General features: G+C 37.5%; 1 protein-coding gene across 4 annotated transcripts; it reads right to left on the bottom strand.

The window, feature by feature from the left end:
* Positions 1 to 262: 262 nt before the first annotated feature.
* LOC127961754 (uncharacterized) lies at positions 263 to 13,046 on the bottom strand. 4 transcript variants are annotated; one of them, XM_052560996.1, is made up of 7 exons: positions 12,856 to 13,046; positions 12,682 to 12,763; positions 1,950 to 2,300; positions 1,515 to 1,856; positions 1,306 to 1,413; positions 1,177 to 1,199; positions 263 to 964 (listed from the first exon to the last, which is right to left on the bottom strand). In XM_052560996.1, exons 1-7 carry the CDS (start codon positions 12,856 to 12,858, stop codon positions 842 to 844), a joined length of 1,032 nt encoding a protein of 343 aa, XP_052416956.1. In that variant the 5' UTR covers positions 12,859 to 13,046; the 3' UTR covers positions 263 to 841. The 4 variants fall into 4 exon arrangements, with proteins under 4 accessions (XP_052416956.1, XP_052416958.1, XP_052416957.1 ...); XM_052560998.1 differs by lacking the exon at positions 1,950 to 2,300 and adding an exon at positions 12,216 to 12,566; XM_052560997.1 differs by lacking the exons at positions 1,515 to 1,856; positions 1,950 to 2,300 and adding exons at positions 11,781 to 12,122; positions 12,216 to 12,566.
* Between the last annotated feature and the right edge of the window lie 406 nt (positions 13,047 to 13,452).

The following is a 13,452-nucleotide window of genomic DNA, read 5'->3' on the forward strand; positions in this document are numbered from 1 at the left end:
AGGACAACATGTATTTATCTAATCAAATGCAGGTGGAAGTATTCTTTTTCAACACACCTTGTAATAAATATGATTTCAGCACCACGGACAGAGACATATTATATTTGTTAAAATTCACATTTTCACACACTTTCTTTTTTAAAGGAATAATTCAGCCCACCTCCCACCCCCCATATCATCATAAGTATTTGTTTAAATAAGCATCTACAGCGTAATTGACTATGAACAATGTACATGAATACTCACATATGACATGCACATATACATTTATTCATTTAGAAGTTGCAAATGAAACAAACAAACACAAAATTACTTTACTGAACATGTTACGGAACATACAATAACATGTATTTTCAAAGTTGCCCAGAAAACAACAAACCTTACTAAGCCTAAAAAACTAACAATGTACAGAACAACGTCTAAATAGCACAGTAACCTGTGTCATTTAATCCATATTTTAATTACATTGTTAACTACTGTTATCTGAGGTATAACAAAACACTCTATTTTAACTCCTAGGGAAAACCCTGGACATGATCCTTATAGGACTTATAGATTCTTTATTTTTCTTTATTAATTATAGATAACTATAATACATTACAAGGGTCTTTTAGAAAATATTTGCCCAGTATGTTTGTAATTGCTGACGAATTCAAATGAAAATCAAATGTGTATCAGCAGTGATCATTCATTACACTAAAACTCGTCTATAATTTGAAGATAAGTAGAATTGAAAATAGTTTTTGACAAGTTAAATGTATGCAACCAAATATGTTTTTAAAAGACAACATGTTGGATTTATACAGTGTAGAAGTCAAATAATCCTTCAATGCTCTGAATGTCACTGGTGTGATCTGACCTGTGCGTACAGAGACTGGTCCTGACTGATGTTCACTTTGGCTCTTCTGGTTTTAATAGGTTTCTGACTAAAACTAATAGCTGCATAATTCAACGTGTCTTCATTCTAATATTAAGAGAGAAAATAAACTCCAATTATAAGTGGAAAGGACATGCGAGATGACATAAAAACAACAACAAAAGTAATACAATTATATAGTGTATACATACTGTAGCATTTTAAAAAAATATCCACAAAATAAAATCTAACATTAAATTGTTACACAGATTAAATTCAGTCTTTCTACATTTAAGATCTCAAATAAAAGAAATACTTACTAGTCTCTCCAGAGGTTTGGGTGCTTTAGGAAATCAAGAAACAGTCTTGTCATTATAAACGGCAGTTATGTGTTGTTACGATAATAAAATAATTAAGAAAGTAAAAAAATTAAGATTAGAAAGTTTTACCTTTATTCTGACTAATGCATTGTTTTATTCCCAGAAAAACCACAAGGGCCAAAAAAATTATGGTTAAAATTCCAAGAGCAGCAAGAGCTGGATTCGCATGACCGTTTTCTTAAACAACGTAAAAAAATAAATAAAAAAATAAATAAAAAAACATCTCAGCATTTTAAAACCAGTATTAATACAAGTATTTTATTTAACCTTCATGTTACCTGTAACATTTAGTTTGGTTCCTTTTCCAAACAGTATGTCTCCACATGCGGCCACAGCACAGTAATAAATTCCAGCATCAGAGTGACTGACATTTCTCTTGAAGAGATTGTAGACACAGCTCTGTGTTTGAGACTCAGTGCTGTTCTCACACTGACCGTTTCTCTCTCCTTTTGTGTAAATCTCTCCCTGAGAATCTCCTGAGCTTTGTCTGAACCAGTAGACACTGTGTTCTTCTGCACAACTCTCAGTGAAGATGCTGCACTGCAAACTCACAGAGTCCCCTGGATGAAGCGTGTCTATCAAAGACTGCTGAAGGGCTGTGTTTCTACCCATGGCTGCATCTTAAAAAGGGACATCAGAGACAAATAGTAAGGACAAGTATAATCAGACACAACAAGCCAATAAAGGCTTCATTATCAAGCAAGAAAACTTACCTCTGACAAGTAATCTGGATCCCGCACCCATTCCAATGATGTTATATGATGAGACTACACAGAAGTACGTTGCTGTGTCTGAAGGATTTACATTTAAAATGGTCAGATTGAAATTATCATTTTCTTTAAAAACATAAAAACGATTTGTTTTCTCAAAATTCTTATTCCAACTGGGTGGTTGATTTAAATATGAAGAGACAATTTGTGAGGATTTTCCATCAGCCGTCTGTTTCAACCATGCTTTTGTCGCTTGCAGAACATTTGAAAATGTGCAAGTAAAATTCACATCCTCTCCAGCTCGAACTATTTTTACATTATTCTCCTGAACAACATCCAAATCAGAGGAGCAGACTGCAAAATGAAGCACACAACAGGTACATTCTGAGTTGAAAGTGTTATTTAGTGTTAAATAGGTTTTAAATAAACAGTTGTTTAATATTTTAAAAAGAAATGTAGGAGCATTTACATATTATGGAGGAGAGCAAAACAATTAAGCAGTATCTCATCATTAGTCGTCTTCCAAAATGATCCTTGTACTTTGAAATCCCCTGTAAAAGTGAACGATGAATACACCATCAATCCATTAACACATGCTAAAAAATAATGGTAGATTATAGATTAGACTATACTGTGGCCTTACCATGTGTCCATCGGCCTCTGCTCCAGACAACTGATGCAGATATGCGCTTTCACCTTAACTTTTATGCTTTCACACCCCTTGCCACATCAAAATGGCTAGAAAAAAACTCTAACCCAGCCATCTTCCATTGCTCCAAAACATCTCTCATTTAAGACACATCATAAAACATACTGCTAAGTTACCAGATTATAGTTAACAGAAGATTTCTTCTCTCAAAACTATGTGGTTATATGTTGTTTCATTGCTAAAAATACATTATGTGGTTTGACAGAGAAAAAAAAGCAGGAAATGTTCCAAAGCATGTTACTAGAAAACAAACCCTTAAAGGGCCCCATATTAAATTTTTAGTAATAAACTGTAAAAAATAAATAAATGAGCTATCTACTTAATAAATAAATAATAATAATAAATAAATAAATATGGTAACAATATTACACATCATTTTTTCAGTTGTTTTGAAGGCTTGATGTTTTAATATAATCTAGCTGAATAAATCACGTAAAACCTCCTAAATTATTTAATTTATGACAAAATTAATGTAATATAATTAGTGAAATCTTCTCATTTATTTTAAGATGATTCTCAAAATTTGTGATTTTGAGTAAGGCCTTTTTGTATTTAACTTTGAGTTATTTTGTACAATTTAAAGCCTGTATACATCCAGACAACCCAAGTAGGAAAAAACTTTACTGCACTAGCAAACTAGCACTAACGCTAATGCAATGCTACTCTTCTTTTTTTTTTTGCAGTTTTCCATAACCATAAGCTGCACTCTTCTGCACAATAGTAACGACAGAAACTTTAACATAACATAAATTCTTTCACATGTCAAACATACTGTAGCTGCATATTAAACCTTACTCAAAAACACATCAAGTAGCACTTAATTTCAATATTTACTCTCCATATCCAGCCATGTGCAAAGCATTCTGGGAACTAACAATCACCACCAAAATAAAAGTGCAAAATTGAGCTAATTCTATTAAAATAAATAGGTAGCTTTCTTGTGTTATTATTATTATTATTATTATTATTATTATTATTCAGTTTAATCATTTCCTCAATTCAAGCATCCAAACTGTTTCCTTAAAAAACAAACAAACAAAAAACTCTGTTGTTAGTCTGGTTATTAGTCTCTAATGGCTCATCTAGGTGAAAGAGTCTATGTGTGCTGACAATTTTGTAGCGTAAGGCAGCTAGCGGATGGTCAGTTTAGCCAGTCTGTCTGCTTCCTGACCTGGGCCATAGTTCTAGAGAAAAAAGTGGCACCATCCTTGGAGGGATTAACACCATCTCTTTTCAGCAGGTCAGGTCTGCCACAAAAAAAATATAATATATATATATATAACTTTTCCAAAGTGTAAATGTCACGATCAGTGTTACAGGAAACACAGAGAGAGAGAACCAATTGCAGGTAAGTCATTTATTAAAGGGTAATCCAAAGGGGTAAACAGTCCAGGCAGGGTCAAAACCAGAATATCCAAATCCAACAAGAAAACAAACAAGAAGACAAGGCAAGGCAAGAACTGACAAACATGAATTAACATTCAAGATTAAACAAGGACTCTGTAACATAGACTCAGACAGACCGGGTATAAATACACAGAAGGATGGTGAGGGAACTGGAGACAGACACAAAACAGAGACCAGGAGGGAGGCTGACAGGTGGAGGTTCAGGGGGAGGGACAGAGGGCCAGACTCACTGAGGGGAACAGACAGAAATATAATAGAAACCAAGAAACACAAAACAGAAGTCCATGAAGGACATCATGTGGCGCCCAACAGGGCAGAGCAGAAGACCACCACAACAGTGTGATCAGGGCGGTAGCCCCCCAGGGCGGAGCAGAAGACCACCACAGCCGTGTGGTCAGGACAAGAGCCCCCCAGGGCGGAGCAGAAGACCACCACAACCGTGTGGTCAAGACCAATGCCCCCCAGGGCAGAACAGAAGACCATCACGTCCTTGTGGTCGAAGCCAGAGTCCTCCAGGGCGGAGCGGAAGACCACCACCACCATGTGGTCAGGGCGGAGCAGAAGACCACTAAAACCATGTGGTCAGGACGGAAGCCCCCCAGGGTGGAGCAGAAGAACACCACGTCCTTGTGGTCAAAGCCAGACTCCTCCAGGGTGGAGCGGAAGACCCCCACAACCATGTGGTCAGAGCGGAAGGCCCCCAGGGCGGAGCAGAAGACCACCACAGCCATGTGGTCTGGACCAGAGCCCCCCAAGGCGGAGCAGACCTCCGTGCGGCCGGACCAACGGGACGACGAAACTCTGGTAATCCCCTGCTGTCCTTACTGGACTCCAGAAGATCAGTTCTGGCCTGACACTGCTCATGAAGATCATTGGTGACTTGTATTCGTACATGAAGATCATTGGTGACTTGTATTTGCTCATGAAGATCACAGGTGACTTGCCTTTGTTCATGAAGATTACAGGTGACTTGACTCAGTCCTTGAAAATCACCGGTGACTTGACTCAGTCCTTGAAAATCACCAGTGACTTGACTCAGTCCTTGAAAATCACCAGTGACTTGACTCAGTCCTTGAAAATCACCAGTGACTTGACTCTGAAAGGTCAACGGTGACCAGCCTAGTCTCTGGAAATTCCATGGTACCTAGCCCTGGCTCTGGAAGGTCATCGGTGACTAGCCCTGACTCTGGAAGATCAGCGGTGACTAGCCCTGACTCTGGAGGGTCAGCGGTGACTAGCCCTGACTCTGGAGGGTCAGCGGTCACTAGCTCTGACTCCGGAGAGTTCACTGGAACCTGACTCGACTCCGGAGAGTTCACTGGAACCTGACTCGACTCCAGAGGGTCAGCTGTGACTGTCATCCTGTGCAGCGGTGCTGGGCAAGCAGCCATCTTGGGCCATGACTCTGGACATGCGGCCATCTTGTGCTTTGGTGCTGGGCTGGCGACCATCTTGTACTGTGGCACTGGACCGGTGGCCAATTTGGGCATTGGCGCTGGGTTAGCGGCCATCTTGTGCTGTGGCACTGGGCTGACAGCCATCTTGTGCTGTGACGCTAGGCTGGCGGCCATCTTGGGCTGTGGCGCTGGACCGGTGGCCAATTTGGGCATAGGCGCTGGGCTGGAGGCCATCTTATGCAACGGGGCTGGGCTGGTAGCCATCCTGGGCAGTGGTGCTGGGCTGACGACCACCCTCACGGAAAAGACCGGAGTGGCTGGGGCACCCCACGGAAGTCGATGCTGCAGGTAGCGCACAAATTCCCAGAATTCCAGTGTCTCTAACTGCGCCATCTCCTCCTGAGACACTGGATCATCCAGCCCGCCATTGAAATAGTCCCTAAGGGCCGCATTGTTATAGCCCATGCCCTCGGCCAGGGACCAGAACACCTGAGCCAGGGCAGCCACTTCATTGCCCTCTTGGCGGAGGGCGGTCAACCGAAGATACTTGTTTCGCCACTCCGCCATCCTGGCTGGGGAACGGAAAAACGACATACCGCTGGTTCCTAGTGTGACGGAGTCCTTCTGTCCCGATCGGTGTTACAGGAAACACAGAGAGAGAGAACCAATTGCAGGTAAGTCATTTATTAAAGGGTAATCCAAAGGGGTAAACAGTCCAGGCAGGGTCAAAACCAGAATATTCAAATCCAACAAGAAAACAAACAAGAAGACAAGGCGAGGCAAGAACTGACGGACACGAATTAACATCAACATTAAACAAGGACTCCGTAACACAGACTCAGACAGACCGGGTATAAATACACAGAAGGATGATGAGGGAACTGGAGACAGGTGGGGAACAATCAATTAACTCAAACAAGGAGGAAGGTGACCAAATAAGGGAACAGGAAGTGGTAAGGTGACAGATATCGTGGGAAAGGAGGACACCTAGTGGAAACCCAGGGAACACAACCCAGACACTGTGACAGTAAAGTGCAGCATGAACAATTTCAGTTTTTAGACCCGCTCAGATTTCGTTATTGCATTGGCCCAATCGGAATTTAGAGCAAAGGTCTGTTTAAATGCCGACGGAAGCTGCGTTTGAATTACAATAGTTTTTTTCCTAGTTGTAGTGATGTTCACACTCGCGTGATGCCTTTTGAAAACCTTAGGCCGGTGACACACTGGCATATTGCACCTGTCAAACATAGCCTATTTTGCCTTCAATACTGTTGACGGTTTCCTTTATCAGTAGGCTTTATATTTATGCTCAACATGAAGTATCCTGGTCTGTCGGCAGTCTCCCTCTATGTCACCTACTGTAGAAGCAGCGCGCCAGCGCCAGCGCCACGTCAGGCACAATTCTGGTTTGTAAAGACACAGAAAATGCGAAGCAGCCATCAAGTAACTGACACACAGCAGAAACGCCACGCTCATGCCACACAGCCAGTTTGTCACCGGCCTTAGAATCAGCTGCAGGGCGGGATTTGCGCTGAATGCGGAGACTTCCGCCACTTAATATGTTCGTTTGGAAACACAAAAATTTACCTATGTTCCACAAACAAAATATTGCATTCCGTCATTCGGTACACACGAGCACCGTACCAAAAGCCCTGTACCGAAACGGTCCAGTACGAATACACGTACCGTTACACCCCTAATTTGAACCCTATGTTATTCTGTTGGCACCACTTAGACATCCAGCCATTTAGTGATGACAGTCTGCTATGTATCTCATAACCACGGTAAGCAGGGAGAGACCAGAGCATATTACATTGTCTGACATCGTACAGTTCACACACTTCTTTAATGTTATTTTTAGTGATCAACGACTGGTGAAGTCCAACACTAGTCCACTAGAACAAAAATATAAATATAGACTATGTATATCTATATATGCAAATGTACAGTATTAACTTGTGTGGCAAAAACAATAGTGCATAATGTCTGCAAATTGAGTGCAACTACATGATTACAATAGCAGCAGTAACAGTAAAAGATGTGCAAATGGAGAAGAGGCTACATATTAACAAATATGCAATGGTAGTAATAGCAGCAATAACATTAAAAAATGTGCAAATGAGATGAAACAATTTGGACCAACTCTTCTCTGAAAAAGATAAGTCCACTAGCTAGCTACCTGTTTAAGAGTCTAATAGATGAGGGGAAGAAGGAGTCCCTTAGTCTGGAAGTTCTAAAATTCACACTCTCATACCTCCGTCCTGAGGGTAAGATTGTGAACAGTCTGTGTTGGGGATGGATGGGGTCTTTAATGACGGAGGCAGCTCTTCTGTGAATTCTGTAGTGGTAAATGGCCTGCAGAGAGGGCAGTGGAGTCCTGATGATTTTCTCAGAAGTCTTTGACACTCTCTGCAGATGTTTGCAGTCCCCTACAGTAGTGTTGCCATACCATGCAATGATGTAGCTGGTCAAGATGCTCTTAATAACACAGATGTAGAAGCTGTTGATGATCTTAGGGGACATGCCAAACTTATCAGTATCCATTTAATCATTTTAATAAAAAATATAATTTACACTCAATATTATTATTGCATACTCTTTTATGAACTACAATACAGAGGTGCAGATATCAGCCACTAGGCTATTTGCACTAAACAGAATCTAACTACTATTATTGCAAATATTTTAAATAGGCATAATGTAATTAGAATCTATCGCTATTTGAACTTGATTTAAATTACATATAATTAAAAATACTGCTATTTAAATAGAATCCATTGCTATTTACACTTAGCATAAATACAGTAGCATCTATCATTAATAAATTATGCTATTTTCTTTTTTTTTCTACTAGAGGTAGCCACAGCATAAGGAATCATTAAGACTAGTCTTTTTCTTCAGTTTTATTAAAAGAAATGCAATACATGCTTATAACTGTAGTGTGCTGACAATTATTTTTAAATTATTTGTGCACATAGAAATATGTAAATGCTAACAGATCATTAGGTTTACTTATTATTTATTTATTTTTTACATCTACCCCAATAAAACACATTTGTCAAAGTTTCCATACATGATTAGGCCAAATATGGTGCTGTAGCCTACATTTAAAATGAAGACAACAACAACAACAACAATAAGAAACAATGAACCAGATGAGCAAGATCACATATTTTGAAATCGTTGTCTATTCCACCCCGAATCCGCTACAACTGATAGAGACTGTTAAATATTTCATTCAAATATTATGTTTAAAGCAACTGTCAGAAGAGTTAGTGTATCAGTGTGATGTCATTTTTTTATTTTTTTTTTACACATCATTTAAATGGCTGAGACGGGCATGAACAAGAGTTTCAGTTATCATACATTGTGTTCAATGTAGGCCCAATACTTCAAGAACTGAACAACATATTATATAAAAACAATGTATGTTATTAACATATTACTGTCACAAATTGCCTACTGTGGCAGAGACGAGGAGACGAGGAGAAAACCAGGAGTGAAAACCAGGAGCAATAACATCAAATGGATTTATTTCACAACACAACACAACACAACACAACACAACACAACACAACACAACACAACACAACACAACACAACACAACACAACACAACACAACACAACACAACACAACACAACACAACACAGGCAGAATCACCAGAATAACACGTGTAGACTTATGGGTAGACAATCAATACCTGACAAGGGAAACAAAGGAAAGGGTTTATATTAAGGGAGTAATTACAGAAATCAATGGGACACAGCTGGGATCAAATAAGCACAATCAGGGGAGGAACAGGAAGACCAAAAATGGGCATGAAAACATATATGAACAAAGTCTGACACTACCTCATACTTGCCCAAATCAGGAGTCCTCCCTGGGATAAAAGAGGACTCATGAGCCCTCCCTGGGCTTAACTGAAGATCAGGAGCCCTCCTTAAAGGAGCTGGTGAGCTTAAGCAGCACAAACACCCTAGCATAACTGACAGGGTCTAGGTTTGCCTGAGCCACAGCAATGAATAAAGCTCATTCCTCCATGTTTAGAGGGTTGTATCGAGGAAAAAAAATCAAATAAATAAAAAACGTAAAAAAACAACACAAAAAAAGAACACAGGCAGAATCACACATGTAGACTCATGGGTGGACAATCAATACCAGACGAGGGAAACTCAGAAACAAAGTGTTTATTTTAAGGGACTAATTACGGAAATCAATTAGGAAAAAAGCACAAATTTGTGCATGCAGCATAACAATTCATTCTGTATTATAGGCATGTATATGGAATGATAAAAAGTAAGATATCTGTAAAAGTATTTTAATTAGTTAAAATATGTTTGAAAATATCAGTAGTCTGTTTTCACTAGTTGCAAAGGCAATTTCAGATATCAAACCGTGATTACTATTAAGGTTAAACCGTAATTACCATTAAGGTTTTTATAGCAAGAATTGTATTTCTGAAATATTAACTAATAAATAAATTCTGGATATTATCAACAATTTATTTTGAATGGCAGCCTATGGTGACATTTAACTAGTGAAAATTCAATTACCGATATCAAGAATTATATTTTTTACTAGTTGAAATTTAATTCTTCAGTAATTAGCATATTAACTAGTGTACATCCACAGGGTGTTAAATTTAGAAATAAGGTAAAAGTAATTTGGTAAATTCTTGTTTTCTCCAGTATCCTGATTATTTGTAAGCTATGAGGATTCACATGTGAACAATATGCATAGTGAAGTCATGATAATTGGGTGAGTAAACTGAATTTGTTTGCTAAAGTTTGTTGTCTGTTGTAATGTTTTGAATAAAACAACATTGTGTATCAACTGTATCAATCAGTAAAGACCACTTTGGCAGTACTGTTGTTATACAGTATGTTTTTTTTGTTAAATGCATCAGAGGAAATATTTTTAATGCAATTGCATATTTGTGGAAAGTCTGTTTGAATGGCTGTGTTGAATTGTCTGGCACCAAAGAATAAATAAATAAATAAATAGGAAATATATGCAGCAATGAATAAAAGATACAGAAAAAATCATGTATAAAGCAGATTTCATGTCTTGTTATTTACAGAAATGTAAAGCCACTCATACATTGTTACATTTTAAGGGGGGAAGATTACAAACATGTATGTACTGATATAACAGACCATGCATCATTTCACATATAATACCACTTATGCAAAAATACTTTTTAAATTACACATCATGTCCTACATTATGAAAAGAAATTCGTGCCATGTACTTTGAGATAAATCATCAGATTTGAGATCCAATCAAGTGTCAAAAACCTAATATACTGTAAAGTAAATAAACAGAGCACACATCTGTAGTTGGATTTCTGTTCTGTTTAGATGGCCATGTGTACATGCTGCCAACTATATGTGAAACTCAGATAACATATTAAAAATAAAATTACATATTACATTTAAAAGAAAAAAAAACTGCAAATATGGTTTGTATATTGTAGACTGTTACAAAGCAGTACTTAAAAAAGGTAAGCATGTTTTACGCCTTACACTTATGCAGCATTTAGCCATGACCTAAAAACTGCTGTTTTTAATAGCCTTTAGCTATTTTAGACTGTTTTTAGTATACATGCTGTATGTCACAAGAGAGTGTTCTTCACTAATCTTTACTTTGGGTTCGTTTGCCATGAAAGAACTGTGTGCCGCATAACTCAGAATGTCTTCAGCCTACAATAATGATGAAAAGGAAACAAAGATCAGAGACTAAAATGTCACACATAATGTAAAGTTGAGTCTTAAGAAGACAAATCAGCATACTGATTTGCATTAATAAAACTGACAGTCATTACATGGTTTCAATCATTTGAAATCACAAAAACATAAATGTAAGCACTTACTTGACACTCTAGAGATTTGTTGATTATGGATGAATAAAAAAAATTAAAAAGCAATCAAATATAATATATTTTTGGTGTAAATAATTGCATTTTATATAAAATATAATTGTATTATTGTGTGCCAAAATTAAACCTTACCTTTCTTTGGATCCTGACATAGTTTTATGGCCAGAAAAACAGTTAAAGTCAAAAATAGGATGTTTAAAACAAGCAGGGCTGCATTCACATCAACACTCTCTGAAATTACCAAAAATTCAAGACATGGTTCAGAGAGCTTATAGTAGATCCGTTCAGTGGAATTAAAACATCAAGTATTTTTCCAAAAACCTTACTTCTAAAATTTAGTAAATAAATACAAATAATAATTTCTTAGATAACCTCAAAACCAACATCTCAGCATTTTAAAACCAGTATTAAAACCAGTATTTTATTTAACCTTCATGTTACCTGTAACATTTAGTTTGGTTCCTTTTCCAAACAGTATGTCTCCACATGCGGCCACAGCACAGTAATAAATTCCAGCATCAGAGTGACTGACATTTCTCTTGAAGAGATTGTAGACACAGCTCTGTGTTTGAGACTCAGTGCTGTTCTCACACTGACCGTTTCTCTCTCCTTTTGTGTAAAGCACTCCCTGAGAATCTCCTGAGCTTTGTCTGAACCAGTAGACACTGTGTTCTTCTGCACAACTCTCAGTGAAGATGCTGCACTGCAAACTCACAGAATCCCCTGGATGAAGCGTGTCTATCAAAGACTGCTGAAGGGTTGTGTTTCCACCCATGGCTGCATCTTAAAAAGGGACATCAGAGACAAATAGTAAGGACAAGAAAAATCAGACACAACAAACCAATCAAAGCTTCATTATCAAGCAAGAAAACTTACCTCTGACAAGTAATCTGGATCCCGCACCCATTCCAATGATGTTATATGATGAGACTACACAGAAGTACGTTGCTGTGTCTGAAGGCTTTACATTTAAAATGGTCAGATTGAAATGATCATTTTCTTTAAAAACATAAAAACGATTTGTTTTCTCAAAATTCTTATTCCAACTGGGTGGTTGATTTAAATATGAAGAGACAATTTGTGAGGATTTTCCATCAGCCGTCTGTTTCAACCATGCTTTTGTCGCTTGCAGAACATTTGAAAATGTGCAAGTAAAATTCACATCCTCTCCAGCTCGAACTATTTTTACATTATTCTCCTGAACAACATCCAAATCAGAGGAGCAGACTGCAAAATGAAGCACACAACAGGTACATTCTGAGTTGAAAGTGTTATTTAGTGTTAAATAGGTTTTAAATAAACAGTTGTTTAATATTTTAAAAAGAAATGTAGGAGCATTTACATATTATTGAGGAGAGCAAAACAATTAAGCAGTATCTCATCATTAGTCGTCTTCCAAAATGATCCTTGTACTTTGAAATCCCCTGTAAAAGTGAACGATGAATACACCATCAATCCATTAACACATGCTAAAAAATAATGGTAGATTATAGATTAGACTATACTGTGGCCTTACCATGTGTCCATCGGCCTCTGCTCCAGACAACTGATGCAGATATGCGCTTTCACCTTAACTTTTATGCTTTCACACCCCTTGCCACATCAAAATGGCTAGAAAAAAACTCTAACCCAGCCATCTTCCATTGCTCCAAAACATCTCTCATTTAAGACACATCATAAAACATACTGCTAAGTTACCAGATTATAGTTAACAGAAGATTTCTTCTCTCAAAACTATCTGGTTATATGTTGTTTCATTGCTAAAAATACATTATGTGGTTTGACAGAGAAAAAAAAGCAGGAAATGTTCCAAAGCATGTTACTAGAAAACAAACCCTTAAAGGGCCCCATATTAAATTTTTAGTAATAAACTGTAAAAAAAAAAAAAAAAAAAAGAGCTATCTACTTAATAAATAAATAATAATAATAAATAAATAAATATGGTAACAATATTACACATCATTTTTTCAGTTGTTTTGAAGGCTTGATGTTTTAATATAATCTAGCTGAATAAATCACGTAAAACCTCCTAAATTATTTAATTTATGACAAAATTAATGTAATATAATTAGTGAAATCTTCTCATTTATTTTAAGAACTGGAGACAGACACA

Source organism: Carassius gibelio, chromosome B7 (genome assembly GCF_023724105.1).
Source record: "Carassius gibelio isolate Cgi1373 ecotype wild population from Czech Republic chromosome B7, carGib1.2-hapl.c, whole genome shotgun sequence".
NCBI classification, from domain to species: domain Eukaryota; kingdom Metazoa; phylum Chordata; class Actinopteri; order Cypriniformes; family Cyprinidae; genus Carassius; species Carassius gibelio.